This window comes from Hyperoodon ampullatus (genome assembly GCF_949752795.1).
Source record: "Hyperoodon ampullatus genome assembly, chromosome: 19".
Classification (NCBI taxonomy): domain Eukaryota; kingdom Metazoa; phylum Chordata; class Mammalia; order Artiodactyla; family Ziphiidae; genus Hyperoodon; species Hyperoodon ampullatus.
In genome coordinates, this window is record NC_136932.1 from 30,921,542 (window position 1) to 30,947,841 (window position 26,300).

A 26,300-nucleotide genomic window follows, 5' to 3' on the forward strand; every position below is an offset into this window, starting at 1 on the left:
CTAGGGCCTGAGGCCACCGGGGCCACGATGCCGTCCCTTGGGGATGCTGCCCCGTCTGGGGGGACCTGACGCCAGGAGGGCTTGGGGACGCGGTGCTGCTCCTCTCCAGCTGCCTTCCCTCACAGGCTGGCCTCCTCGCTGCCTCTAAACCCGTTCCTCAAACCCAGAGTGGTCCGCAGACCGGCAGCTTGGGAGCCTGTTAGAAATGCAGGCTCTCAGGACCTGCCCCAGACCCGCCGAGTCAGAGTCGGCGCTTTAACCAGACGCCCTGGGATGGCGAGGCGGCTGTGCTGCTCCAGGACACGGTGGGGACCCTGCAGCCGCTCGCTCCCGACGCAGCTCCCCCAAAGTTGGCTCCGGGCTCCTCTGTGCACACCCACGACCCTGCTGCACACTCGACTCCTGGGGCGTGCTGGTGTGTAAGCCTCTTTCCTGTCTCCCCACCCGCGAGATGACCCCTGGAAGGTGCTGTCCTAGAAGCAGCCACGGAAGGCATCACATACACACCCCTCGGGCCGTCCGGGGCTCAGAGTACAGCTGCAGGCAGACGGCAAAACCAAGCTCCTGCCTTCCTTGACCTCTGAGCTTGACGGGGCACGTGACTCTCTGGGGACCCTGGTGGCCGTTAAGTCCTTGTAACAACAGGCTTTGCGCCTTGGAGGAGAGAGCTCGCAGATGGAGCTCCTGCTTTGATGAACCTCGGGAACGGCCTTCCCAGGAGAAGTCAGCACCTCTCACGACGGCTGGATGGGATCAGAGCACAGCACCTACTGTGTGCAGCGCCCGCCCGGGGACCTCCTCAGTCCTCGCTGCCACCCACGAGGAAAGCACTTCAGTTTATACACAAGGGAACAGAGGCACAGAGAGGTTAAGTGACTCACTCAAAGCCACACAGCTGGGAAGTGGGAAAGCCCAGCCTTGAACCCAGAGCCTGTCTCTAGCCAGTAAGCCCCTGGGTCTCCGGGCTGTTCCCCCTGCCCCCCACCCCGATCTGCTGGCACCGATCTCCAGACGGGCTGGACTCCAACAGCCCCGCCAGCCCTGACACCCTGCAGGGCCGGGCACGATGGCTCGGGGACAAAGAGCCCTTTCCCACCGGACCAGGAGCTTCTGCCACGTGAAGCCCGGGCGGAGATGTGGGCAGTTTATGGCCCCCCACGACCCCCCAACCTTCAGTGTTTCTGTCGCTGGAGCCAGAAACGCTCATGGGGGGGAGGGGAGGTTGTGCTGGTGACGGAGGTGACGCTCTGGTGCCCCTTCCAGAGCCACCACGGCCCCAGGCCCTTGGCCTCACCAGGCGTCTCCCAGTCCTGAGGGCCACTGGTGTCCCCAGCTACCCCTGGGCGGCACGTCGCCGGATCCCCGACCAGGCCCCACCCCGCAGAGCCTGACCTCTCCTGGGCACGTCAGGCGGGCCGCCCGGGACCACCGACATGGAGCCCAGCCCTACGGGCCACCCCCGGGGCAGGCCTGTTCCGTGCCAGCGTCCCAGGACACCCAGCAGCCACAGGCCCCGCGTCCCCACACGTCCATCTGCCTGGACTCCACAGCTTCCTGCACGTCCCGGCCACCCGGAGGGGCTGCCTGCCGCTCTTCCCCTGCTGCTGGCCATGCTGAAGACCCTCCTCTGGCTGCCCCTCCCATCTCGTCCTGCATCCTGGGTCCAGGCCTCACCTCGTCCAGACTCCGGAGCACAGGGCCTTGACGGCCTCCCCTGTCCCCGGGGCCGGGGGCGGGCGGCCGATGCCATGACTCACCCGCTCGCTCCAGAACACAGAACAAGCCCTGCTCTCCTTGCAAAGTTCGCTCACGATGTTCTCTCTCATGATAATGAGTTCGTGCTGAGGCAGGAAACGTCCTTAGCTTTGGGGATGCAACGACGCAGGGGCAGCAACTGTGCAGGATGTCTGGGGATCCGGGTGACAGCAGGCCCATTCTCGCCACTGTTCCACATACTTAACATTTGCAAATTAAAAAAACAGTTCCCTCTGCCCAGGAGCCTCCCATCCTCGGGGGTCTCCACTCTGTCCCCTCCATCACCTGGGCCACATGCCGTCTTCTGAGCCCCGGAGTCTTTTCTGGAGGTGCCCCCTCACCAAGCAGCCTGGGAACCCCGGGGAGGGGCCTCTTCCTCTCCGAGCCTCCCAGGCCTCCTGCGCTCGGACACTGGCCAAATCCCCAACCTGCTGAGTGCCCACATCCACAGCCGCCTCTGCGTGGGCGGTGGGCGGGGGCAGGCAAAGCCGTAGCTCACAGGGGAAAGAGGGGAGTGACAGCGTCAGGGAGAGCGTGTCCCGCAGCCAAGGTGCGGCAGGAACCTGCAGGGCGCCGTCCTGCCCCAGCCCGGCAGCCCAGAACCCTCGGGACGCACATTCAGATGGCCTGGGTGCCTCACGGGAGCAGCGGGCCTTTCTGTGCAGAAGCAGATGGGGCTGTGCACACGCGGCCAGGCTGGGGGTGGCAGGTGTGACAGATTCAAGCAAAAAGCGGAGGCTCTGACTCCTGCTGAGTCTGCCAAGGGCGTGAGCCTGTGGGGCTGTGAGCAGCAGCCTGGAGCAGCCCATCCCACACACGACCCGCCGGCCACCGCGCCTCGCCAGGGGACCAGCACAAAGATGCTGGGAAGCCAGTGCAGCCCAGGGAGGGGGCGACCCCACCGTTCACACCAGGCGGGGTGGAAATCAACAGGCATGCTTGTCACTCCAGGGGCTCAGCTAGTAAGAGGGGAAGAGGGGCTGCCAATCCAGGGGAGGGCTGACCCCGCCTGTGGCCCACGGCTTATGACCTGGAGGCCACCACCAAGTCCCAGTGAGTTCCTGATAATTGCTGAGCTTCTGTGCCGACAAACGCACTGTGTCCTCACAGTTGCTGAACTCGGCGCTGAGCTGGGATCATTCACTTTGCCGCATGCCGACCCGGGCCCTGTCCACTGGGCTCCATTTGGTTTCCTCTCCTTTTATTTTATTTTCTTTTTTTCTTTTTTTTTTTTGCATTACGTGGGCTTCTCACTGCTGTGGTCTCTCCCGCTGCGGAGCACAGGCTCCGGACGCGCAGGCCCAGCAGCCATGGCTCACGGGCCTAGCCGCTCCGCGGCATGTGGGATCTTCCCAGACCGGGGCACGAACCCGTGTCCCCTGCATCGGCAGGCGGACTCTCAACCACTGCGCCACCAGGGAAGCCCTCCTCTCCTTTTAAAGGACAGAAACGAGGTGGCCAGCGGCTGGGCCTCTGCACAAGTCTACATGACCTTCAGGACTGAGCCCGGCGGCCCGCTGAGGCTGGGGGGCCGTGGTTTCTCACAGCACCCTCCTGCTCCAGGTGCTGGGGGCCAGGCACAGCCTCCTGGGGCAGAGGCTCAGGACAATTAATCCAGCACCCAGGGGCACCCGAGGGAGGTATTTACAGAGCAGCCGAGGCCAGGCCAGTCTCCCCGCGCTGCAGGCCTGCCCCCACGACCCTGGCAGCCCATGGGTACCGAGGAGACCAGGCCAGCGTGGCCTCTGCCCTCGGGGCCTCCAGTGCAGGGCAGATGTGCTGGGGATGTGATTGCCAGAGAACGGGTGCTGGGAGGAAGAATAAATTGGGGTAGGGCCGTGGGGAGGCCTCTCTGGCAGGTGACCCTCACTCGAGGCCTGAGGGCTGAAAAGGAGACCCACACAGAGCACAGAGAGACGGGTCCTCCAGCAGGAGCATGTGGCCTGCAGCGCCCCGGGGTGCTGTCCAGACCAGACCAGTGGAGTCCTGGCCGGCCGGCCAGTCTACGTGCCGGCCTGGGGGGTGGGGGGTGGAGTGGGCCAGGGTTCCCCTCTGCACCTCGGACGTCGTATTTAGCAGGTAAGGTGTCTTCACCAGAAAGCGCCAGAGGCGCTGGGAGGGAAACTGCAGTCGAGGTGACAAAGCGAACCACACGTCGGGGGGAGGAGCCGGCGGAACAAGGGAGCCAGAGAGAGAGAGGAAATCTGAAACCCCAGATGCCGCGGGATCACAGGGGTCAAACAAGGAACCCCCGGCGGCCAGGGCCCACCGGCACCACCTGCTCCTCGCAGGAACCCCGGCTGATCAGGACCCGCCATCCACAGACCAGGCTCGGGGGCTGCCCACACCGGCAGGGAGCAGGTACGAGGCCAGGGGCCGCGCGGAGGGGCACCCCACGGCGGAGGAGCGGAGCAGTGTGGAGAGGGCTGGGGGTCATCTCGCCTGTGGCCCCCAGCAGCCCGGAGCCCCGCGGCCAGCGGCCAAATGTGTGGATGCAGGCCTTGAAAACAGGCGGGACGCAGAGGCGCCACAGGCCGCGCACACGCCCGATCTGGGACGTCTGTCCAGAAGTCTCCTGGACCCAGCAGTGGGCCCAGCCCGCCTCAGTGACAGCAGCTTGGCCTTTTACTCTGGAAGCTAGCGGGTTCCCACGAAAGCTGCCGAGACAGTGCGGTGGTCCCTGTGTCCTCCGGCCACCCGACCGCCTCCCAGACCCACTGCCCACTTGCTGGAGCCACAGCCGAGACAACCCACCCCTTCCCTGGGCAGAAGCCATGCTGTTCTGCCAGGTCTCAGGGCTGAGAGGTGCGCGTCCTGGTCACGGCCACGCAGCTCCCAGAGGCTGTGACGTCCTCACCGCCCCCCCACCCGGCAGCAGAGAAACACAAAGAGGCTGCGTCCTGATGGAAACACAATCCCCTTGCAGAGCCCTGCGACTGGGGACAGTCTCTCCTCACTGAGTACAGCCTGGGTCAAAATACCGTGTTCTGTGCTAATCGCCACCCTCCCCCACCACCGCGGGAACATTCCGGGGACCTGAGGGGGGGCTTATGGCTCTGTGTCTCCCGAGGATGCGGCAGACAGAACACAGAACAGCACGGCCCCTGCCCGCAGCACGACAGCACGCTCTCTCCGGAAGACCCTGCACAGCCTCCCGAGCTGCTGCTCAGCCCGGGCTGAAGCAGGAGCCCCAGGGGCCTCGTGGATGCACGGCTGGGGCGGCTCAGGGACTCCTGCAGCACCCAGGGGTCAAGGGTCACGCTCAAGCCACCAACCAGTCGGCTTCGGGATGTGGGGCCCTGGGCCTCCCTGCCAGCTCCACTAGTCACATCCACACGGTCCGGTGACCGGAGGTTCCGGGTCCAGAAGCAGATCCTGGACGTGCGCAGATAAGCAGGATGAGGACGTTTACTTTAGGGCTGTTTATGGGGCAAAGTGTGACATCAGTTGCTCGTCCACTGGTGGGGCCTGGTGAGTGAATGACAGGACATCCCCACAAGGGGCTGAAAGAGTGAAGAGGCCTCTGGGTGTGAAAGTGAATGGCCTCCAAAATCCACTCAGAGGGGCTGTGAGGACAGGGCCCAGTGCTTAAGGAACCCTAACAAAGGCCAGTTCCCACCATTGCTCTAAGATCAGCATCCTCTGCTTTCCTGAACGAAAGGATGAGGGACCTGCAGGGGCTGCGGTGGGTGCAGGTGGGCATCTCAGGGCACACGAGCCTCCACACAGGGCACGTCTGGGGCCCGGGGCAGGGGTCAGACAGCCGTTCTCACCATCCGCCTTCCGCAGACGGTGGACGGTGCACATGCGTGGCCAACAACATCCTAAACTGCAGAGAGACTAAAACAAGTGACCGCGCCCAGGGGGAGGGGCAGACGGCAGGGACCCTGGGGTTGGGGTGGGGGCTGGAGCGATCAATCCTTCATCTTCGAGGCCGACCAAGGGGAGGAGGGTCACGCCGCTCTTCCCAGGTGCCCCCCCGCGGGGAACGGTGACTCCCGCCTCAGGGGGACATGCTCTCACTTCACGCACGATTCTAACAAGCCCCAAACAGCAGGTAAGTGGCAGGTCAGGAGGGAGATGTGGGCAGGGGATGTGACAGCCGGCGAGGGGTCAGAACCACTGGACAACCCAGGGCCCGCCCCCCGGCCCCGGGGCCAACGAGCCGTCTGAGCCCTGAGCAGGCCGGGGGCCTGTGTGAGCTGAAAGCTTCCCTGAGCACCAGCAGGTTTACTGCCCAAAGCACGTTCCTCCCACAAGGTGCTGGACAAACGCACCTCTTCCGCCCCGTGACTTGTTCTCCAGCGTGGAGGCCTCAGCCCACCTGCTGGCCTGCCCCGCATCTCCGCTCAGCTCCGCCCGGGGCGGGGGGGCCCCCAAGAGAGAAGCTCTGCTCCTATCCGCCCCCCGAGGCCACGGGCAGCCCTGTCAGGTGGCAGGTGATGCTCCCCCAGGGAACGTGCTGGCTTCAGAGTTAAGGGTTGAAGCCGGGCTGTCCTCGTTCTCCCCCTCTCTTTAATTACCCTGCTGTTTTGACATGCACACCCAAGGTCTAAAATTAGGCCACTGGATCTCACAGCTGAATTTCCAAGCTCCCTGTTGGGGGGGTGGGGTTCAGCACTGACCCGGGAAGGTGTCAAATCCGTGTCGGGGAACAGTGTCTTCTCAACACGCTGTTCCAGCCCCGCCTGCTGGAGGGCTGCCTGCCTGTGCACCACGGCCCGCAGGGTTCCAGCCACCCGTCGCCCCCCCCGCCCCCGGCCGCTCACCGCTTCCACAAATTCAGGCCTGAAGGCGCCTGGCAGGCGGCGGGGTTAGAAAGGCTATGAGGTCCCCACCATCCCCGCCGTGTCCTCAGGACCGAGTGCTGAGACCCTCTGTGCAGGCCACACTCAGACTTGGGCCAGAGAACCAGGGTCAGGGCTCCAACTGCCCCCAGACGGGGAGACCCGGCCAGTGTCCTCCACCTGTCACCTGGCCACAGGGTCGCCATCTGGGCGACCTGCCCTTTTCCCTTCCTCGCCCGTGAAGGTCCCTGCGACAACTCCTGTTTCCTGAGGAGGCTGAGGACCGCCCCCACGCCAGAACGCCTTCCCACGCCATCAGGGTTTGTTTCAGAGGGACCCGAATTTGCACCCGTTAAGCCCACAGCGCTCCCAGGAAGGGCCCTGCCCCTGCTCATGGCATCCGTGTGGCCACCTCCGGGAGGACCACGGTCCTGCCAGCCAAGCAACCCCGGTGCCTTCAACCACACCCCTTCCTCTCCCCTTGTCTGTTTCTCGGGAAGCAGTTTGTGCAGGTATTTGGCCGTCAGGACAAGGAGACAGCATTAGGGGATCGGCTCCCTTCACCTCCGCCACCAGCCGAGGTATGAGATCTGACCTCTATCCTTTAGCGGGCAGCCTGACGGTCGATGGGGCCGATACTTACATACTCCCCACCCTGCTTTCGGGCCACCTGCCACGGGCTCAGAGGCGCTGATGCAGCACCTGGGCATGGCTAACGTCGAGTACCTGTCCTGGCAGGTACGGCAAGTGCAGCCCTGTCACTGCAAGACGGCATCACTGCCCAGGCAGCCCAGCCACGAGGAACGGCCAGGGCGAGGCGGACAGAGGGCACCAGGTGGCCGGAGAGGAAGGAGGGGGGGCAGCTGCCGGCCAGCTCCAAGCGAGGTTCTATCCAAACCTCGAGGCCCTGATGACTGTGCCTGTTTTACAGATGAGAAAACCAAGGCTCAGAAAAGCGAAAAATCCTGCCCAGGTCCTGGCCAGGAGGCAACAGTAGCAGGACAGGCTGGTGTGCTCAGAGGCCCACGCCCCTCCCCAGGCCGGCAAGACGGGCAGGGAGGACTCAGGGGCGGGCGGGGGGCACGGCTGCACTGGGCTCCTAGGGCCGAGCAGGCCAAGGACGGGCCCGAGGACGTGCAGCCGCCCCTTCCAGGTGGCTGCCCCTCGTGGCCGCCCCACATGCGGCCTTGCCCACAGAAAGTCCATGTGCCGTCATAACACTGACACAGGTGGGGCGGGGTGCAAACCAGCCAGGAAGCCGGCACGGGGCATGCTCGTGCACCTCAGGCTGCAGGGGGCGGGGCTGCAGGCTGGACCCCCAGCAGGTGCCGTGAGGGCCTCTTCGGCCATCAGGGGCCCCAGGTCCTGCCCAATCTGGGCCAGGCCAGGCCGACACATAGGGCTGTGTCTGCACCAGGGAGGCCCTCCGGGGGGTGGGACGGGGGCGGGCATGATACACAGGAGGGGAAGCCCCAGCTTCCAGGCCCAACTCTTGCTCTTACAGCTGTGTGACCTGGGCAGGTCAAGCCACCTCTCTGGTCCTCAGCTGCTGCTTCTGAAAAACCTGGGGTTGACCCTCCCCCACCCCGGGTCTGCAGGTCAAATCCATTGGGGGGTGGTGACAGTAATTCTCACTCCCAGGACGGCCATCACCAAGTGCGTCCCACCCCCAGAGCCCCCAGCCCCAGGGCTGTCCTGCCCCCGTCACTGCGGTGCAATCCCTTGGTCCCCTCCCCTCCCCAGGGCTGGTGGGGAGACACAGAGCAAGGCACCACGCCCAACAGCTGACTGACCCTCGCAGGCTGCCCACGCCCAGCCACCTCGCTCGTGACCTGCAGGACAAGGGCTGGACTCTTCTTACTGTAATTCACAGAACCCCCTTCCCACCCGTTATTCACCTGGAGCCCTATGGGCGGACAGGTGGGGCGCCAGGCAAAGAACAGGTACCCGTTATGTGCCAGGAGCAGGCCCCTGTATACACACCTGTGGAAAGTGTATGCTTCCCAGGCTATTTTCCTACCTAAGCCGCAGAATGACCCTGAAGAAGGGTAACCCTGTCCAGCCATGGGGCTGAGGGGCCCTCACCATCCTCACTGTGGTCCCCTCTGCCCACGAGCACAGCCCTGGAAGACAGGAGGACCTCGCATCCCTTGTGCGCCGTCTGGTGGCCAGTTGGGGTCAGTCCGATGTTGAGCTGCAGTGGCCCTCAATGCACAGCCACCAGCCCCTGGGCCACCTGGGACCCTCTGCAGCAGGGGCGGCTGGACAGAGCGAAAGGCAGCAGAGGTGTGTACAGGCGGGGCGACCCTCGCTCCCTGCAGAGCCTGGTACCCGAGGACAGGGCCTGCCCTCTGAGGCTGGCCAGAGCCTCAGACAGTAGGCACCGGATCCGTGAAGTATCGTCGGGGAAGCTGTGCAGGCTCCACCCCGCCCTCTCCTGATTCCCTGCTGCATCAGGTGGCCTGGTTCTCTGTCCCTCTCTGCCCAGGACCCCTGTGTTCCAGCCCCCCGACGCTCGTGATCTCTGCCTCCCCGGAGCCCACACTCCAGGCTGATGCCTCTTTGGAGGAACGGCAAGAATCTCAGATCCGGCAACACGGCAAGGCCAGGGGCCTTCCCTGAGGCGCCGTGGGCATCCATCGCCAGGGTCTTTGGGCCGGCACTTGACCACCTCACATCCTAGCCCTCCTGAGGCTCAGGGTGCCAGGGCAGGGGACCAGGAGGCGGGATCAGAGGAAAGGTGGCAGGAACGGGGCTCCCCGGGCCCCACAGCGGGCAGCGGCCGGACACCACGGGGAGCCCAGGCACCTCCAGGCGCTACGTGGCCTGGCGTCGGCCAGCGACAAGCACACCCATCGCCCCTGCATCTCAGAGCCTCTCCCAGGCCAATTCCTGATTCCTGGAGGTGAGGAAAGGGTCACCAGCTACAAAACACTCTCCAAGATGTATCCCTAGGCCATGGAGCTTTTCTGGGCATAAGACTCTGGGTCAAGTGAGAGCACTTGGCCTTCAGCTCAGGCAGCAGCTCTGGGAGTTTGGGTGGATGCAAGAGCCCTTCTGGACACGCCTGCACCCGGGACGCGCCTGCACCCAGGACGCGCCTGCACCTGGGACGTGTCTGCACCTGGGACGTGCCTGCACCCAGGCGGCTCCCACGGCCGTGCCTGCACCCAGGCGGCTCCCACGGCCGCTTCTCCTCTGGGCCAAGTATGCCCGGGTGCTTCCAGACCCTTTCACACCCATTGCCCTCCCCCCACAGCCTGGCAGCCCCCCTTGAGAAAAGCTGGGCAAAGGCCACTCCTCCAGAACTAAGATGAGGCAGCTGAGGCCCAGGTCAGAACAAGTCAGCAGTAAAATGAGACAAAAACCCAAGCCTTGGACATTTTCCCCGGAATGTCAGCTGGCCTCAGAGGAAGACCAGGGAATGGGGTAAAGCCAAAGACACAGCCAGGTGGGCACCGTGCGGCCAGCGAGAGGACCTAGCACCCCTCTACCAAGTGGAGAAACCGCCTGGCCCACGGCACCCCAGGCCACTCTGGGCTCACCTGCGATCACACTGGGCCTGCCCTTAACTCCAAGGCAGGAGCCCTCGGTCTAAGGTAGGAGGTGAAACGTAAACTCGCGAGGAACAGCGACCACAGATCTGCGGGTCAGGGAGGCTGGAAGGGAGCCGGGCCATGTCTGCTCGGGGCCACGGCTCAAGGAAGGCCAGTGAAGGCCTGGGAGGGAAACAGGAGGCAGGTTGGTGTGGCGGAGCCCTTCTAGGAGGGAGCAGGCTGTGCAAAGGCACGGGGGCCACAAGGAGACCACGCTTGCTGATGGCAGAGGGTAGACACCAGAGCTCCGGGGAAGGTCACAGCAGACACCCTACGGAGATGTGGACGGGCCCTGAAGGCTGCGGGGTCTACAGAAAGGTCAAAGCAGGAGGGTTGATCTGCTGGGAACACCAAGGGGAGGCCAGGTCATCAAACCGCCCCTCCGTGCAGGAGGGGCCCGAGAGACGACCCACCAGGAGCCCTCCCGCCACTGCAGCCACCTTGTCCCACCCAAGCTGCTGCTGCAGAGGCCGGGTCGTGTCCAAGTGAAGCATCGCAGGAGAGGCGCGTCCTCTACCCACACGGCCCCCAGCAGGACTCGTGAGAAAACTCAGGCCGCATCCCTGGAGCGTCAGGATCCGGGAAGGAGAGGAAGCCCAGCTCAGGTAGGGTCTCACCGGGGCTCTGGGTGGGAGAGCCTCCCTCCTCACTCCCTCGGCCTCCGCGCAGTCCCGGCAGAAGGCAAGCTGGCCGCGTTCCAGCCACCACGTACACTTTACCGCCACGCTCCTCGGATACCTAAAGTATCCAGCTGCAGCCCGTTGCCCACAGACGACACTGCTGCCTGGCACGGCTCCCCCTTCAGAGGGATGGGGCCGAGGGGCGGGCAGGGCCGCCTGCACTAGAGGACACACACCTACTCCCCGAAAAGCACACCCACGCACACGCCACAGGACATCCTGCGCTCGAGCTGACGTTGCGGCCAGAGGAGCGAGCATAGGTCCTGGTGACAAGGGGCTGACTGTCCCCACTGCACAGCCAAGGCCAGACACCCATCAGCTCTGCAGGAATCCAGCTCTGAGCACAGCTCGGGCGGACAGGGGAGGTGCCGCTCCACGGCGTCCTGGGCGACATCGGTCGGAAGGGATGGCGGCCGGCTGGCCAGAGCCCTGTGCTCCCAGAGCTGAGGTCTCAGTGAGGCCCGGCCAGCCAGCCGGCTCTCCTCAGAGCAAAGCCCTTGATGGGCCACAGGCCCTACCAGGAAGCCCCACTCAGCATCCCTGCAAATGCAGGACACGCCTAGCCTAGAAACTCAGCACAGAGCCAGGGCTGTGCCCTCGGAGCCGGACTTCTGAGCCAGATGGGAGCAAGGGTGTCACACAGCCTGTCCACGCCCGGCCCAACCCTCCCGCACTCACGCAGGCACACGCCCCTCGCCACTGGCTCCAGCACACAACCAGGTTGCAGGCCAGCACTCAGGACCCTCCTGCAGGGGACCGGCCGGCCCGTCCACTTCCCCACCCACACCGCATCCCAGCTCCTCCAACAGCCCAGCCTCCGGGTCATCCCCTCACAGCCCCCAAGCCAAGGAGCCGCACAACCCCTCGCCCTGTCTCCTGGACAAGCTCCAGACGCCAGCTTCCTTGTAACCAACTCCGATGTTTCGATTGCAGGTCTGATGCCCAGTCTTACCTCGCTGCCAGCTCCAGGAAGGCAGGCCGCCCTCTCCCAAGGGGCCTGCGCGGGGTCACCCCAGGGGGGCAAGGTAAGCTGAGTGGCTGCGGTGTTTCAGAGCCCGATGGGCCTCCATTCACAGATGGAGAAACCAAGACCCAGAGCGGGCGTGAACACGGGCTGGGACCCCAGCCTCTGTCCTTGCTTCAGTATCTGCAGCATCAGCTTCCTGGCCCCTGTGGGGGTCCCCAGGGCAGCCGAGCCCACCCCACAGTGGCTGACACCGAGGCGGACACCAAAGCCACGCAGCAAACGCACACAAGGTTGCGGGGACACCCTCGCCCTGGCCTTGCCCACAGCGCCACCTACTGTCCTGCGGCCCCCCCACCCCCACCCCCCCCACCCCCGCTCCCTCAAGAGCCCACGGCTGCCAGGACTCAGCCGGCAGAACGCCCCTGTGCCAGGGCCCCCCAAGGCGCATGGGGAGCGCCCCCCTTTCTGGGGAGGTGCATCTCCCTGCAGACCAGGTGACCAACCAGGACAAAGGGCTCTGGGCACTCGGGACATCCAGGGATAAAGCGGGTCAGCCATCCTGCTCACACTTAGTCCTAGAAGGCGGGGTGCGGGGCAATCCCTGGCCCTGTGTTTGCGGGGTGAGAGCACGAGCAGAAGGTGGAGAGGAGCCGGCTGGTGGGGCCACGCTGAGCAGGGGGACCGGGGGCGGGGGGTGGGCAACCACGAGCAAGGAGGGAAGGCTGGTCCAGGCCCTGGCACAGGGCAGCCTTCTCCTGCAGGTGGGGAAGGGAGCATGTCGGGGAGGTGTGGGCCAGGGCCAAAGAGCGAGCTCTCTGCGGGGTCTGGACGTGCCCAGGCGCGGCCGAGCACCTGGACGCGAGGTCCTGGCACTGAGGAGATTCTGGGCCAGACAGAGACACAGGTGACAAAGGAAACGCCCCAGCTGGTCCCTCTGCAGCACCCATTCTTCCCAACATTAACCCATCCGTGCACCTCGCGGGCTCATCCCCCCGCCCCCGCGGGCCACTCAGCACCCCAACGGCGGGCCCCCCAAGAGCACTTGTGGGGTGAGTGAACAGATGACAAGCAGAGGAAGAGGAGGTCATGGCAGAGACGGGGCCAGGGACACCCCACGAGAGAGGGCGGGAGGCCCTCTGCGGGCACAGCAACAGGGGTGCTGGCGCCAGGTGGGCAGGCAGCGCAGCGCGTCCAGAGATGCCCCAAGAGCTGCGGCCCAGGGAGCAGGAGGTGGCCCAGCCCCGGGCAGCCACTCCCCAAACCTGGCTCCACCTGGAGGCTCTGGGGCAGGTCTGAGCTCCCCACAGCCCTCGCCTCCCCCCCATTCTGCACCAGTTTCCATGGGAGGGTCTTCCCCACACGTCCGAACAATGCTGACAGCAGCCGGGTGTGCTACAATTCAGCTCAGTTCCAACACTCTCTACCTGGCTCACAGGACTCGAGACCAGTTCACTCACTAGGTGACAGGTGTGTTATGCAGGAAGCTAAAGCATACAGACCCACAGCGAGGTGAGAGGCCGCGCGGCCTCAGGGCGGGAGGGGGCCTGAGGGGACAGAGGAGCTCTGGGGGGCGGGGGACTGGAGCTTGCTTTGTGGGGAAACATCTTCAGGCCTCCCGGGGAGCTTTGGTCCCTCCCGCCTAAGTGGCCCTGACCTGACACAGGCCCCAGCCAGAGCTGGGGTGGCCCGCCCTCGCCCCACGGTGATTCTGCTCTCCCCCCACCCTCCCCACGTCCCACCCAGTGCACCTTCCCCTCCCACAGCACCAGACAATGAAGGGTAAAGGGTGTGGCAGCTGAGAATCAGGCTTAAGTGATGTCCACGTCCTGACCTCAGAACTGGTGGAGGTTGCCTGCTCAGCAAAGAGGGGGCTTAGCTTGTGTTCAGGGTCTTGAGATGGGAGCTGTCCTGGGTCGGCGGGGCTCTGACTGCTGTCCCCCACCTGTTTCCTTATAGGAGGGAGGCAGGTGGGGGGAAGATGCTGGCCTTGAGGACTGGAGCTGGGTCTCCTGGAGGGGACCCTCCCCTGGAGCTGCCCACTCCTGGATCTTGACCAGTACTGGTTTCAGGTTTCTGGCCCCCAGAGCCAGGGGAAAATATATTCCTGCTGTTCTAAAGTACCCAGTCTGTGGTCATTTGTTACAGCGGCACAGGAAACCAGGGGGGCGTATGAAAAAGGCCGTGTGTCCATCCTGGAAAGGAGACCAGTCTGTCTGTCGGGAGGGACGGCGTGTTGACCGCAGCCTCTTTGAGATGAACAGCCTGCCCCCACCCCACTCTCCCCAGATGAAGAAAACACCTAACTCGTCAACCAGATGCAAACACGTCTGTTCCGCCCCGGGGACCGAGCGGCCACCTGAGATGAAGACAGCTCAGAACGGCGTGTGCTGACGCCAAGCCCAGGCTCGTTCAGGAGGCCGCCCTCGAGGTGAGCACAGGACGTCCACGGCTCTGCATCGGTGGACGCCTCGGGGGGCGGCCCGGGGAGCACGCCTACCGCCCCTTCCAGCCCACCAGAGATGCTGGACAGCAGACCAGAAACCCCAAGGGCTTCCCCCACATCCTGACAGGGGAGGCATGTCTCCGAGAAGGGCTGGCAGGAGGGACTGCTCAGAGCCCACTCCCCACCTACCTCCCACCCGGCCAGCCCCCCAGGCCCCCAGCCTCCGCGTGGCCCTGCACCCACAGAAGACCTGGGCGCAGACCTGCCTCCCATTTCACTTGCTGTCAGCTCCTCCCTGCCCCCAGCATCCCTCAGCCCGAGGGCTGCAGACCACTCTGCAGGAAGCCTCGATTAGGAAAAGTGATGATGTTTATGGAGCACACCTGCGGGGGGTCCTAAGAAGGCGGCTGCCCTGAATGTGTGGCAGGAGGGGAGCAAAGCCCCGCTGAGACCCGCTGTCCGCTGAGGCCAAGATGTCGTGGGACCCCACCGTGAGGGGCTTCCCCGGTCCACGTCCTCCCTGGGTGCCGACCTCGACGGGGAAGCAGGAGGATGCTCCCACGCTGGCCAGAGACAGACGAGCAGAGGGAAGAGCCACCGGTCCGTCCATCTGCCCCTCTGCACAGCCTGTCCTGGGGCACTTACCACATTCCAGAAGAGTGGATTGAAAGCGATGGTGAGGACTGCAGCCACAAAGTGGGGTTCTGAGGGGTCCACGTAGCCCAGCAGCCAGGTCATAACGCAGAGGTCTGCCTGCAGGGACAGAGCCGGCGTCAGCGGGAGACCTGCCTGCCCTGCCCCGCCCCACCTGGACAGACACGGGGGCGAGTGACAAGCCCCAGAACTTGGAAACAAAGTTACCCTCCAGGAACAGGTCAGGAGGCTTGGGCACGTCCAAGTCCAGCAAAGGTTACTGCAGTGTAATCTCATAAAACGGAAGATAAAAGCCGAAACCCAACCGGCCGTGTCGTGCCTGTTGGAGAGTGGCTGGGCCAGCGGCGGAAGCACAGAGAGGAAACCAGCGGCTCTGAAGATGAGTGTCCAGCACGCTGGCGGGGCAGTGACCCCGCCGGGACCCGTGTCTGCATCACCAGGGTGACCAGGACCCAACAGAGGTGTTCAGAGGCCCCGGGGCCGACATCCATGTGAAGATGCTCAGCCTCCGAGAACCAGGAAAATGCAGATGAAAAGAGCAGCAGTGTCCTCTTCCCAGCCACTGGACCGGCGCTCCTGAGCATGGGGGCTCCCAACCCTGGGCACCTGCCCCGAGAGCTCACACACACGCGCACAGCTGTTCCTGTCAGCGCGCATGGAACAGGTGTGCATGCCGGGGGCTCGGGTAAACCAGATGCGCCATCCCCAAAGCAGCTAAACCAGGGAACTGAAACCGACCAGGTCTGTGTCAACCTGCCATGTTCTCAAACACATGTCAAACGGACAAGGATGCTGCAGAAGCCCAGAGCACCCTGCACCCACCACACAGCGCTGAGTGCCCCTCCCGTATGTGGAGAGGGCCAGCTTTGAGCCCCAGATTCATTGCCCCCTGTGACCAGGGCGGGTCTCCCCACCTCCGTGCTGTCGCTGTCGACCCTCTGGCCAGTCACTCTTTGTGGCCCCCACTCACTCCACGCCGGCCGCCCTCCCCAGCTGTGACAACCGAAAACGCCCCCAGACGTGGCCCAGATGTCCCCGGGGACAGAACTAAGACCCTGCCTCTAGGGACAAGAGGAGGAAACAGCTGGATGCCTCCAATGCTGAGTTCTCCCTTTAAAAACCGTGAGACACTGCTGATGTCCTGCGTGGTCAGTGTTCACTGAGTTCCTGCATTACTCTTTGTATTTTTCTTTTTCTTTTTAGAACTTCATGGCAGCTCTCCACACGCAATTCAGAATAACAATAAGTCTCAACTGGAAGGTAAGTCACAAGCCTCGGCTTGGGTGGGTGGCGGGGGTGGAATCCACTCCAGGCGGGCCAGCCGTGCCCAGGGTGCAGAGCTGGAGGGCAGCCGGGTGTATAAACCACGCTTCCTGCCAACGGCCCCCAGCCCCGGCCTGCCCACTGAATCACCACATCCAGCTTAGGGCCGCACACAAAACATGCTTCTCACCACTTGCTAACTCTTATGACAGCAACAACTCCCACGGGAGTTGATATGGCATTTCTGCAGACAAGGGTGTCATTGTCAGCCAGACTCCCTTTTGAGGAGTTCTGTCCGAGGATGCCATTCCTCTGAACCAAAGAATCCTCCTGCCTCCAGAGTGGCAAGCGTGTCCACGGGGAAGCCAATGCCCGCAAATGCCAGGGCCCACAGGTGGCCGCAGCCTAGTTCCACTCAGCAGAGAGAAGTAAAATTCTCTCCTGCAATCGTCCCACCAACCCTAGGAGCTAAACGTCACCATCCTGACATTTTACGTATTTTACGCAGAAGCTCACTGAGGTTGCTGGTGGGTCAGATCCTCCAGGCCCCGCCACTCACAAAGCGAGCCAGGAGCTGCTGGGGGGGGCCAGTCACCTCTGCAAGGGTGGGAAATCCCACAGTCCCAGGCAAAACCCACGTGCCCTCATGCTGTGCCTCCTGCCCCACGGGTGACCCTGGGCTGGCAGGGCCAAGAGGAGAGAGGGTCAAGGGTCAAGAGTGAGGCCCGCCCACGTGGGGAGCAGGTGCAGATGACGACCAGGGTCTCCTGTTCACCCAGGCCCTGGACGGTGAGCAGGAGGAAGCCGGCAGACGGCCCAGTGGCTGCCTGGGGAGCAAGGCGAGGCACGGCCTGGGAGGGTGCGGGGGTCTTCCGGGGTGATGGAGCCTGGGTGGCGGGGACACATGAGAATTCTCCATCTGGGTGCGATTTCAGCACGTGAATTACACCTCAGGAAAGAAAGTCAGCAGGGGAACTGAGAACTGCCCCCTCTTTCCCCAAAGGGCCCAGGGGGAAAAGCTCCAGGTATTTTTAAGAATTCCACTCCTCGTCATTCACCTGGGAGGCTCCACCCTGGGGGTCTGCGAGCTAAGCCCCTGCAACAAGACCAGTGCGCACCTATATAAGTTCTCACACCTCACCTTGGGCCACCACCCAGCAAGACGAGCACCGCTGTCGTGCCAGCTCAGAGAGAATCAAGCCAGAGGCTCCCAGAGGCCAGGCCAGGGCAGCGCTTCCGGATTCCAGATTCCAGGTTCCGGGTTCAGGCGCTGGAGTGAGGATAAGTCCCGAATACTCCCAAGGAGGCCGTGCAGGTGAGCGGGAGAGAGACTGCTTCCTCGCCTTCAGGAGAGCAGTGGCGGAGGGGAAACTGAGGCAGAGCGGTTAAGCAGTGACACTAGCTGAGGTGGCCAGCAGCAGACATCCGGCCGGGGCTCCCTGTTAGGGCTGAACTAGTTAAAACTGGAACCTCCGGCTTCCCTGGTGGCGCAGTGGTTGAGAATCTGCCTGCCAATGCAGGGGACAGGGGTTCGAGCCCTGGTCTGGGAAGATCCCACGTGCCGCGGAGCAACTAGCCCCGTGAGCCACAAATACTGAGCCTGCGCGTCTGGAGCCTGTGCTCCGCAACGAGAGGCCGCGATAGTGAGAGGCCCGTGCACCGCGATGAGGAGTGGCCCCCACTTGCCGCAACTAGAGAAAGCCCTCACACAGAAACGAAGAGCCAACACAGCCATAAATAAATGAATGAATAAATAAATAAATAAATAAATAAAATAAAATAAAAATTAAAAAAAACCTGGAACCTCGGCCCCCGCCCAGGTCCCAGGGCCCTCGGTCAACCTCTCATCCAGGAAGTATCCGGTCACCTTGAGGGGGCATTTGCGTTGCCCCGAGAAGGGCCCGCCGAGCAGGAAAGAATGACGGACAAGTCAGGTGGCAGCAGAGGGCCCCCTCCTGGCTTCCCGCTCCAGAGGCCTGCAGGTCCCGTCCTGGTTGCTGTCACCCCCAAAACCCGCTGGAAAGGGTGCCCTCCCGGGTCAGGCAAGAGCAGAGCAGGAGGGTCCCAGACCCCCGCCCCGTCACCCTGTACCCCTGTGGGCCACCTCGACTAAGGGGAGGGGCCCACCACGGCCCACCCACCCTCTGCCCAACCTGATTAAAGCAGCGAAGTCCTGGCCTTCTGCTCCCAGTAACCCTAACAACGGAGCCCCTCTGGCTCCAAGGTCACGGGCGCGGAGTCCCGGCGCTGGAACAGAGAGGAGATGGGCTACCTACAGCTGCCCGGGCAGCGCTCCCGCGAGGGGCTCAGCGGCTACAGCCCATTCCGCTCACCGTGCCCATGCCGCTCACCATGCGAGGGTCAACGGCACCCAGGGTCACATTGTGACATCCAGACAAACAGCAGGGGCCCAGGGAATCAAAGTTACATCAACCACAGGTGGGACCCACGTACCGCTCACTGCCGAGGGAAGGGGGCAGGGTGGGGGCAGCGGGGCAGGCCTCCAGCTGGACCCTCCGTCTCGGGCCTTCTCGGTGATTCAGGAGACGTTTACCGGGAAACTTCTGCCGCAAGCCCCGAGCCTGGCGCACACACAAGAAGGAGCGGCCACAAAGAAGCTTTATACTAAGGCGGCCGCAACCTCATGGCAGAGGCACCAGGCGCAGAAGAAGGACTCTGGGCAGCGGATAATCCAGGCTGGGCTGGGGGCTCCCCCTCACCCTCCGGGAGGGACCACAGGAAGCTCTGTGACCCACCTCCGCCCAGGGGGATGAGAGGGGAAAACAGGTGCCAAGGTACAAGGGGCAGAGGGTGCTTGTAGGGCCCCTCCCTGTGCGCCTGATGGCAGCGCTACAGACAGATGCACTCTGGAGGGGCCCTCGGGGAATGCTCCCTTCCTAAGGAACAGCCAGCGAGGGGTGCGGTCCACACGCTGGGATGGGGGGCGAGCCTGCCCTGGAGACCACCTGAAGGGTCTGCTTTCCTACGATACAGACAGCAGCCAGCGGCTGCCCCAGTGTCCCGAATCCATGACTCCTTCCAGGAAGCTGTTTATTCACACTCTTCCTCCAACGAGCCTGTCCTGGGCCATGTGCAGCGAGGCTCTGAGGGCCCGTGGGGCCCCGCGTCCATGGGGCAAGGTGGGCCCTTCCTAGGAGTGGGTCTGGGGCCTCCTCTCCTCTGCGGGGGCCATAAGCCGCAGACCTCTCTCTACATTCGCCCTCAGGGGCCCCGGACAGGCCCTGCTACGCTGGTGCCTAAGTCTATTTACCTAAGGACGCATTCTGTGTCCAAGGCAGTGGTGACAGGAAGCCAGCTGACCGAGCCCTGGGCCAGGGCTTTGCAGAGGCGGCAGAGCCTGTCCTGAGACAGGGCCCGATGCCCTGTGGGAACCTGGGCAAACTTTGACGGGGGTGGCACCTCCTTCCTGGGACCATCAGGAGGATTAAGTGAGATGACACAGGAAGCTCACTTATTACTCTGTGACTGAGTCTGCCCACAACCCTGTGAGACATGCCCATTTTTCAGACTAAAAAACTGAGACTAACACATGAAGCCAAAACAGGTAGGCAGAAAATCGGTGAGGACAAGGTGGGCCTGAGCACCAGCCCCCCATAACAGCAGGAGGCACATCCCTCTCAAGTGCACACAAAAGAAAAAGAAAGAAAAAGTAAAAGTATGTATGTTCTTGAACCATAACAGAATCAAACTAGAAATCAATACCAGAAAGATCCTTGTTAAAGACCACAAGTAGGGGGCTTCCCTGGTGGTGCAGTGCTTAAGAATCCGCCTGCCAATGCAGGGGACACGGGTTCGAGCCCTGGTCTGGGAAGATCCCACATGCCGCGGAGCAACTAAGCCCGTGCGCCACAACTACCGAGCCTGAACTCTAGAGCCCGTGAGCCGCAACTACTGAGCCTGCGAGCCACAACTACTGAAGCCCGTGCGCCTAGAGCCCATGCTCTGCAACAAGAGAAGCCACCACCATGAGAAGCCCGCGCACTGCAACGAAGAGTAGCCCCCCCCGCTCGCCGCAACTAGAGAAAGCCCACGCGCAGCAACGAAGACCCAATGCAGCCAAAATAAATAAATAAATACAATACAATACAATAAAAATTAAAATAAAATAAAGAACACAAATAGGGACTTCCCTGGTGGTCCAGTGGTAAAGAATCCGCCTTCCAATGCAGGGGATGCAGGTTCGATCCCTGGCCAGGGAGCCAAGATCCCACATGCTGCGGGGCAACTAAAGCCCACGCAACAATTACTGAGCTTGCATGCCTCAACTAGAGAGTCCACATGCCGCAAACTACAGAGCCCATGCACTCTGGAGCCCACACACCACTATTAGAGAGAGAAGCCCTCACGCCACTACTAGAGAGAAGCCCATGTGCCACAATAAAAGATCCCACATACCTCAACGAAGATCCCGCGTGCCACAACTAAGACCCAATGCAGCCAAAACACATAAATATTTTTTTAAAAAAAGAAAAGAACATCCATACTGATAGACGGATGAGTAAAGCCCCACGATCATCTCAACAGAGGCAGAAGAGACCGAGGTTCTGCCCGTTTACGTGGCTTGCCCAAGGTCTGGACTCTGACCCAAAAACACTGAAGACAAAAATTATGTCCTTGACAACTTCACACAGTAAGTCGTCCAGAGAAATGGCCTGCTGTTTATTCTAACTAATGTGATAACGCCAAAAGAGTTTGAAAAACAACTCTGTGTAGCAGGCAAACATCTCTCCCTGGAAGGCAGCTCCTACCTGCCCCTGGGATTTGCCTCCCAAATGGTCACAGATGAGTCACAAACAGGGACTGTGCAACCCAAGGGGCCTGTCGCCCAGCATGGTCTCGATGCTGCCTGAACACAGGGGCCTTGCCTTCTGAAGAGCACCCACCCTCAGGTGGGCTGCACTTTACAGCTGACAAAGGTCCCATTTTACAGAGCAGGTAACTGAAGGGCCCCTCTTGACACCTACACCACCTATCGCTCACAAGGGCTGAAGAACCATCTGGAAACGGGCATGAAAGGGGCCCCCCGACTGTGCCCTGGCAGCCTGTGCTCCCAAAGAAGCCAGCACCCCGAGGCCCCACTGGAGCCCTTCAGTCCGGCTCCATCACCCACCAGCCAGCAGGCTTCACTCAGCTGCCCAGCTGAGGAGCCTGGCTGAGTCCAGGGCAGGGAGAGCCTTGGTCGACGAGGCTGCAGCGGGTCCGCGCCTCAGCCCAAGGGGGGACTTTCTAAGCTCAAAACAAAGCCCAGATTCCACACCAGCTGGAGCAGGCCCAGGAGCTAGTGGTCAAGGGCACCGTGCCCATGGTTGTGCATCAGCACACGTGTGGCTGCTGAGGACGTGCGGTGCCACGCGATGAAATGACATATTTTACATATTGGGTCAAATATATTGTCAAAAGTGATTCACCGATTTCTTACTTTTTCAACTGTGGCTACTAGAGGAGTTTAGATTCTCAGCGTGACATATTACTGCCAAGGGACGGCGCGGGGCCAACCCGCTACCATCATGCAGCTCAGACGCCCGGCTGCAGAGAAACCATCCCGAGGATGACATCTCTCAAAACCAGAGGTTTTCACTGAGGAGGGAGGAGGGCTGCCAAGTAGGACAAATACACAACGTTCAACGTTGTTGGCAACAGGAAGCTTAACTGTACCAATAAGGGCTGCAGTGGAAAAAACGGAATGTTAGCCAACGAGGGTCACCCTGACCTGTCCCCTGAAAGGTTCCCAGATCACTCCAACTGCACAGCCCCACAGGGAAGGGAAGAAGAGCAGAAAAGACCTTCCCCCACACACCCAGGAAATCTCCCCCTCCCCCGCTGCTAGGTCTAGAACACAGGCCTTGCTCAGACCTGAGGGCAGGACCCTAACCCTGCAGCGGGGCCCACTGCCCCCTTGATTTCCACCAGAAGCCCCGAAGGCTTCCCCACCTCCAGTTAATGGTGCCCCATCCTTCCCCCGTAGTTCTCATCCATGAAGCATCCACCCCAAGCCAGGCAATGCGGAGGGTCCCCTTTGGCTAGGCTTCTCTTTGTTCTTGAACAAATACTCCTCCTCAAGGCCTTGGCTCTGCCAGCCCCCGACCAGAGCACCTGGGGCCCCACCCCCCAGGGCATATCGCTCAGGGCTCAGATCAGAGGTCACCTCCTCAGATAGGGACCGGCTATCTCAGGATCTCAACCCACCTCCCCACAAGCCAGTTTCTAAAACATTGACCAGTTTTATCTCCGGCAGAGAATTTTCAGTTTCCAGCCTCAGTGGAGTGAAAGGTCAGTGAGAGCCGACAAAGAATGTCGCCTGCCATTCCGGTAAACAAGGGAAGTCGCCCCCCATCAAGCCATCGGCTGCTGCTGCCAACCCCACAGTGCACCCTGAGGGGGATTCAGGATGGAGAAAAACAGGAGACAGGCCCCAGGCAGTTAAGATGCAGATCTGAGGAATAATTTCAAGGAGCCCAGACTCTAGCATCTTCCCACAAATAGAAAAGTGCTAAAATCATGTACAAGATGTCTGTTTTTTTTGTGATTAGCAGTAATCTTTTGATGTTCGATGTGGTTTTTTTTCCAGCAAAAACTCCTATATATCCTGGCTCCCCCTCAGAGCCACTGAGAGGCTCTTTCCTGGGCTAGAGTCCTCAGTAAGGCCCCCAATAGAACACAACTCGCAACCATTAGGTTGTGCGTTTTTCTTCAGTGGACACCTGCTCTCAATCGGTACCGGCTGTACCAATGAATGGACCACAAAAGGCGGCCTCGGGCAGGGACCTCTCGGGGGCTCCACGGGGAGTGGCTGACGCCGAAAAGGTTAATGTCTTGTCTCAGAGGAGACTCTAAGGGCCGGGGCCAGGGGCCCGGCTGGTCTTCAGAACCAGGGCCGGCCTGGCCCATCCCGGCCCGGCCCGCGCTGGGCTCCGCAGGCCGCGAACTCCCCGCCCGTCCACCCGGGAGGAGGCCTGTCCTCCGACCTCAGCTCGGGGCGCCGCCTCCCCGGGGCGCCTCCTCCCCGGAGCCTAGCGATCCCGTAGGTGCACACGTGTACGCGCTCCCACGCGCGGATACAGGTGCGGACACGCGCACTCGCACTCACACACACACACACCCGCGGCCCCGCCCCGCCCCCGTTGCCTGGTAAACGGCGGCACCGCCCCCGGGAGTAGGCGGTGGCAGCGCCCGCCGCGGACCCAGCAGCCCTAGCGACGCCCCCCTCCTGGCCCGGCTGCCGGCGCGGTCGGTACCTTCCTGAAGTCCAGGTTGCCAAGGCCCCCGCAGCAGTCGGGCGCCGCCACTGAGCTGCGCATGGGCCCCGCCCGGCCCGGACCCATCGGCCGCGGGCCGCCTTGCAGGGACCAAGCGCGGGCCTCGCGGCAGCCCCCAACCACCAGGACCGGCCCCATCGCGCCCGGGAAGCGCCGCCGGACGCGGCGCTTTCCCGGTGACCGCGCTTCCCCGGCCTTCTGGGAAATGTAGTCCCCGTCCCCGCGCAGCGCCGCGCTCCCGGGCTCGCACCGGCCTCTCGCGGAGCCGAGAACTACAAGTCCCAGGGCCGCCCGTTGCGGCGCCTGCCAGGCCCGAGTAGGCCACGCGGCTGCTGGGCCCCCGCCCGCCGGCCCCCGGCCCCCGGCTCCCCACTCGGTCCGCCAACCGACCTGGTGTCCCTGTCCTTAGCCGGCTGCGGCGGGTTGTAGGTTTAAGTAGCGCGCTGCGCAGCCCCGCGGACCTGGACTTTGGCCGGCTCGGCCCCCCGCCCCTCCTAAGGCTGCCTGTGGCGGGGGGCGGGCACACCCCGCAGCTCCCGCCCCCCGACCCGGTTGCGACCCCTCCTCCACTGGCCCTCGAGCACTCACCGGGGCTGCCCTCACTGTCCCCTGGGAGATGAGAGCCGAGCAGCACAATAAAGGGTTATAGCTTGATGCGGGCTGGCATGGCAAAACGGGGGACACTGCCCTGGAATGCTCAGGGAAGGGCCCGAGGGAGGCCTGTGCGCAGGAGAAGGTGGCAGACATGCAAATTGCGGGGGTGGGAAGAGGGACCACCTGTGCAGGTGCCGGGAGACCAGAGGGGTCCTCAGTAATCCGGAAAAGGCTGGAGTGGTGGTGGAGGGGAGACAGCGGGAGGGAAGGGGTTTAGAAAAGTAGGTGGGATTTTAGCTGGTTGGGTCCCAAGAGAGCCCCTTTGGTAGCTAGGTGTCACATACCTGGGAGCCCTGGCAGTCCCTCTGCTTCCTGATTCCGGCCCACTTCTCTCCCCCTTGGCCCTCAGGACCTACCAGCCCAGAGCATCTGTGAGTTGCCACCGTGTGCCCACCCCTGTGCTGACCTCCACAGCATCCCTAGGATGGGGCAGGCCCACCAAGAGACAGGAAGGATGCTGGCCTTGGTGCATGCACTAGCTCTGTGGTTGCAGGCAACTTTCGTTTTCTCTAAAGTAAAAGGGAAATACCTGCTGGTAAAACCCACTGCACAGGACCTGACCCGTGGGAAGTGCTTGAGAACCACTGGCCACGAATGGGCTGGGTGCACAGCAGGTGCTGCAGGGCTGGTTTGCCCACTGACCACCCCGTCAGGGTGTCCAGGCAGGGCCTTCTGGAACCAGAGCCAATTCTGGGGAGCCCGCCAAGGGGGAGGGCCCCCAGGGAGCACTCCCCCCCACTACAGTCTGTTTCACCCAAGCCCTAGTTTTCTCCCCACCTACCAGGCCACTCTCCTCCCCCCCACCCCCCATCCTTTTATTAAGCCAGGAAAATTAGTTTTTGTGTGTTTGGTTTATCTGGGAACAAAGAAAGGTAAATGTCAGAGGTCACACCATAGCTGATGCAACTAGAGGAATCCACTCCTCCACCCCTAACCCGCCCCCACCACTCTGGCTCCATGAAAGGAACACACCCAGACGTGCAGAAGCCAAACTCAGCTTCCAGTGTGATCGATCGGGACTGTTCAGATCAAAAACCTCCTGCTGAAGATATCTGGGGGCAGAAGCCTTGCCTGGCCCTTTGAAAACTCCCAGGTGAGAGCTTGCAGGGGAGTCCCCAGGCCGACCTCTCTCGGGGGACTATGCCTTTTCCGGCATCCCTGGCAAACAGAGAAGTCACTTCTGAGGCAGCATGCTCCTCTGTTGGACAGGATGTTTGTTCCAGATACCGACCCAAAGTCCCTCTTGCTGGAGCTTTAACAAACAGCCCCTTTCTACACTCAGGGTTATCTCTCTTTGCCCCTTGATAGCTCTACAGATACGGGAGCCATTTATCATGAGTGTCTCCCAGTCAGCTCCAGGACAAACATCTCCAGATGACCTCTCTGGCCAGGAGTTTGACCTTTGCTGGGAGAGGATCAAAGCTAACAGCCATTTCTTTGCCGTCCTCCCTCCCCCAGTGGCCCTGGATCTGACTGCCTGGCTCCCAGCAATCACCAAAAAACACCTTTTATTACTAAAATTAACATTTGCTTATTGAGTGGCCTTGGCTAAAACCTAAACCTTCCCCTACTCTGAGTCTATTTTCTGTTCATAAAATAGGTACGATAGTATCTCCCGAGTGAGGCTGTGGTTAGGACTAGCGGTAACAATGTGCAGAAAATGCCCGGCACACAGTAGGTTCTCAACAGATGCCTGTCTCCCTCCTTTCCATACAGTCAAGACTTGCCTAAGATCGTACTCCTGACACGCATGAACACGCTGCGGTTTAGGACTGCCCATGACGGGGGCCCAGGGGAGCCGGGTACTAGCTAGGAGGCCTGCGAGTCCCCGGGAGGATGAGGGTGAGGAGGCAGGCTGGGCAGCGTCCCCTGAGGGGTGGGGAGCAGGGGGAGGCTGGGGTGGTGGCGTGCACCGCAGGTCACCGGAAACCAGGTCATCGGGAGTTCTTTAAAACCAGGAGGGGACTGAGGGGCCGCGGCCGTGATGCCCAGCTCCCCTCCTACATCCAGGCCTGATTGCCCCCGCCCTGACCACGGCAGGCTCAGTAGAGGCGGGTGGGAGCTGGGGCAGGGCAGCACCGCTCATAAAGAGTAAACTCTCCTTTCCGCTGGGGCTTTGGGAGGAGCCCCTTCCCCAGCGACCTCTGTTGCTGGGAGGAGAGCTTTGCAGCTGACTCACCTGAATCCAAGGCCCAGGAAGCACCAGCAATCGCTGCAGGCTCTT

The 26,300-nt window shown here is 62.3% G+C and overlaps 1 protein-coding gene across 5 annotated transcripts in view; it reads right to left on the minus strand.

The window, feature by feature from the left end:
- The window catches only part of PEMT (phosphatidylethanolamine N-methyltransferase), a 47,769-nt gene extending 24,177 nt beyond the window's left edge, over positions 1-23,592 (minus strand). For all 5 annotated transcript variants that reach the window (XM_079726406.1, XM_079726403.1, XM_079726407.1 and 2 more), the window contains exons 1-2: positions 23,402-23,592; positions 14,874-14,981 (exon numbers count right to left, since the gene is read on the minus strand). In XM_079726406.1, the coding sequence (XP_079582532.1) occupies positions 14,874-14,981; positions 23,402-23,560 (267 nt within the window). In that variant the 5' untranslated portion in view covers positions 23,561-23,592. The remainder of the gene's footprint in view (positions 1-14,873; positions 14,982-23,401) is intronic.
- Positions 23,593-26,300: the final 2,708 nt, after the last annotated feature.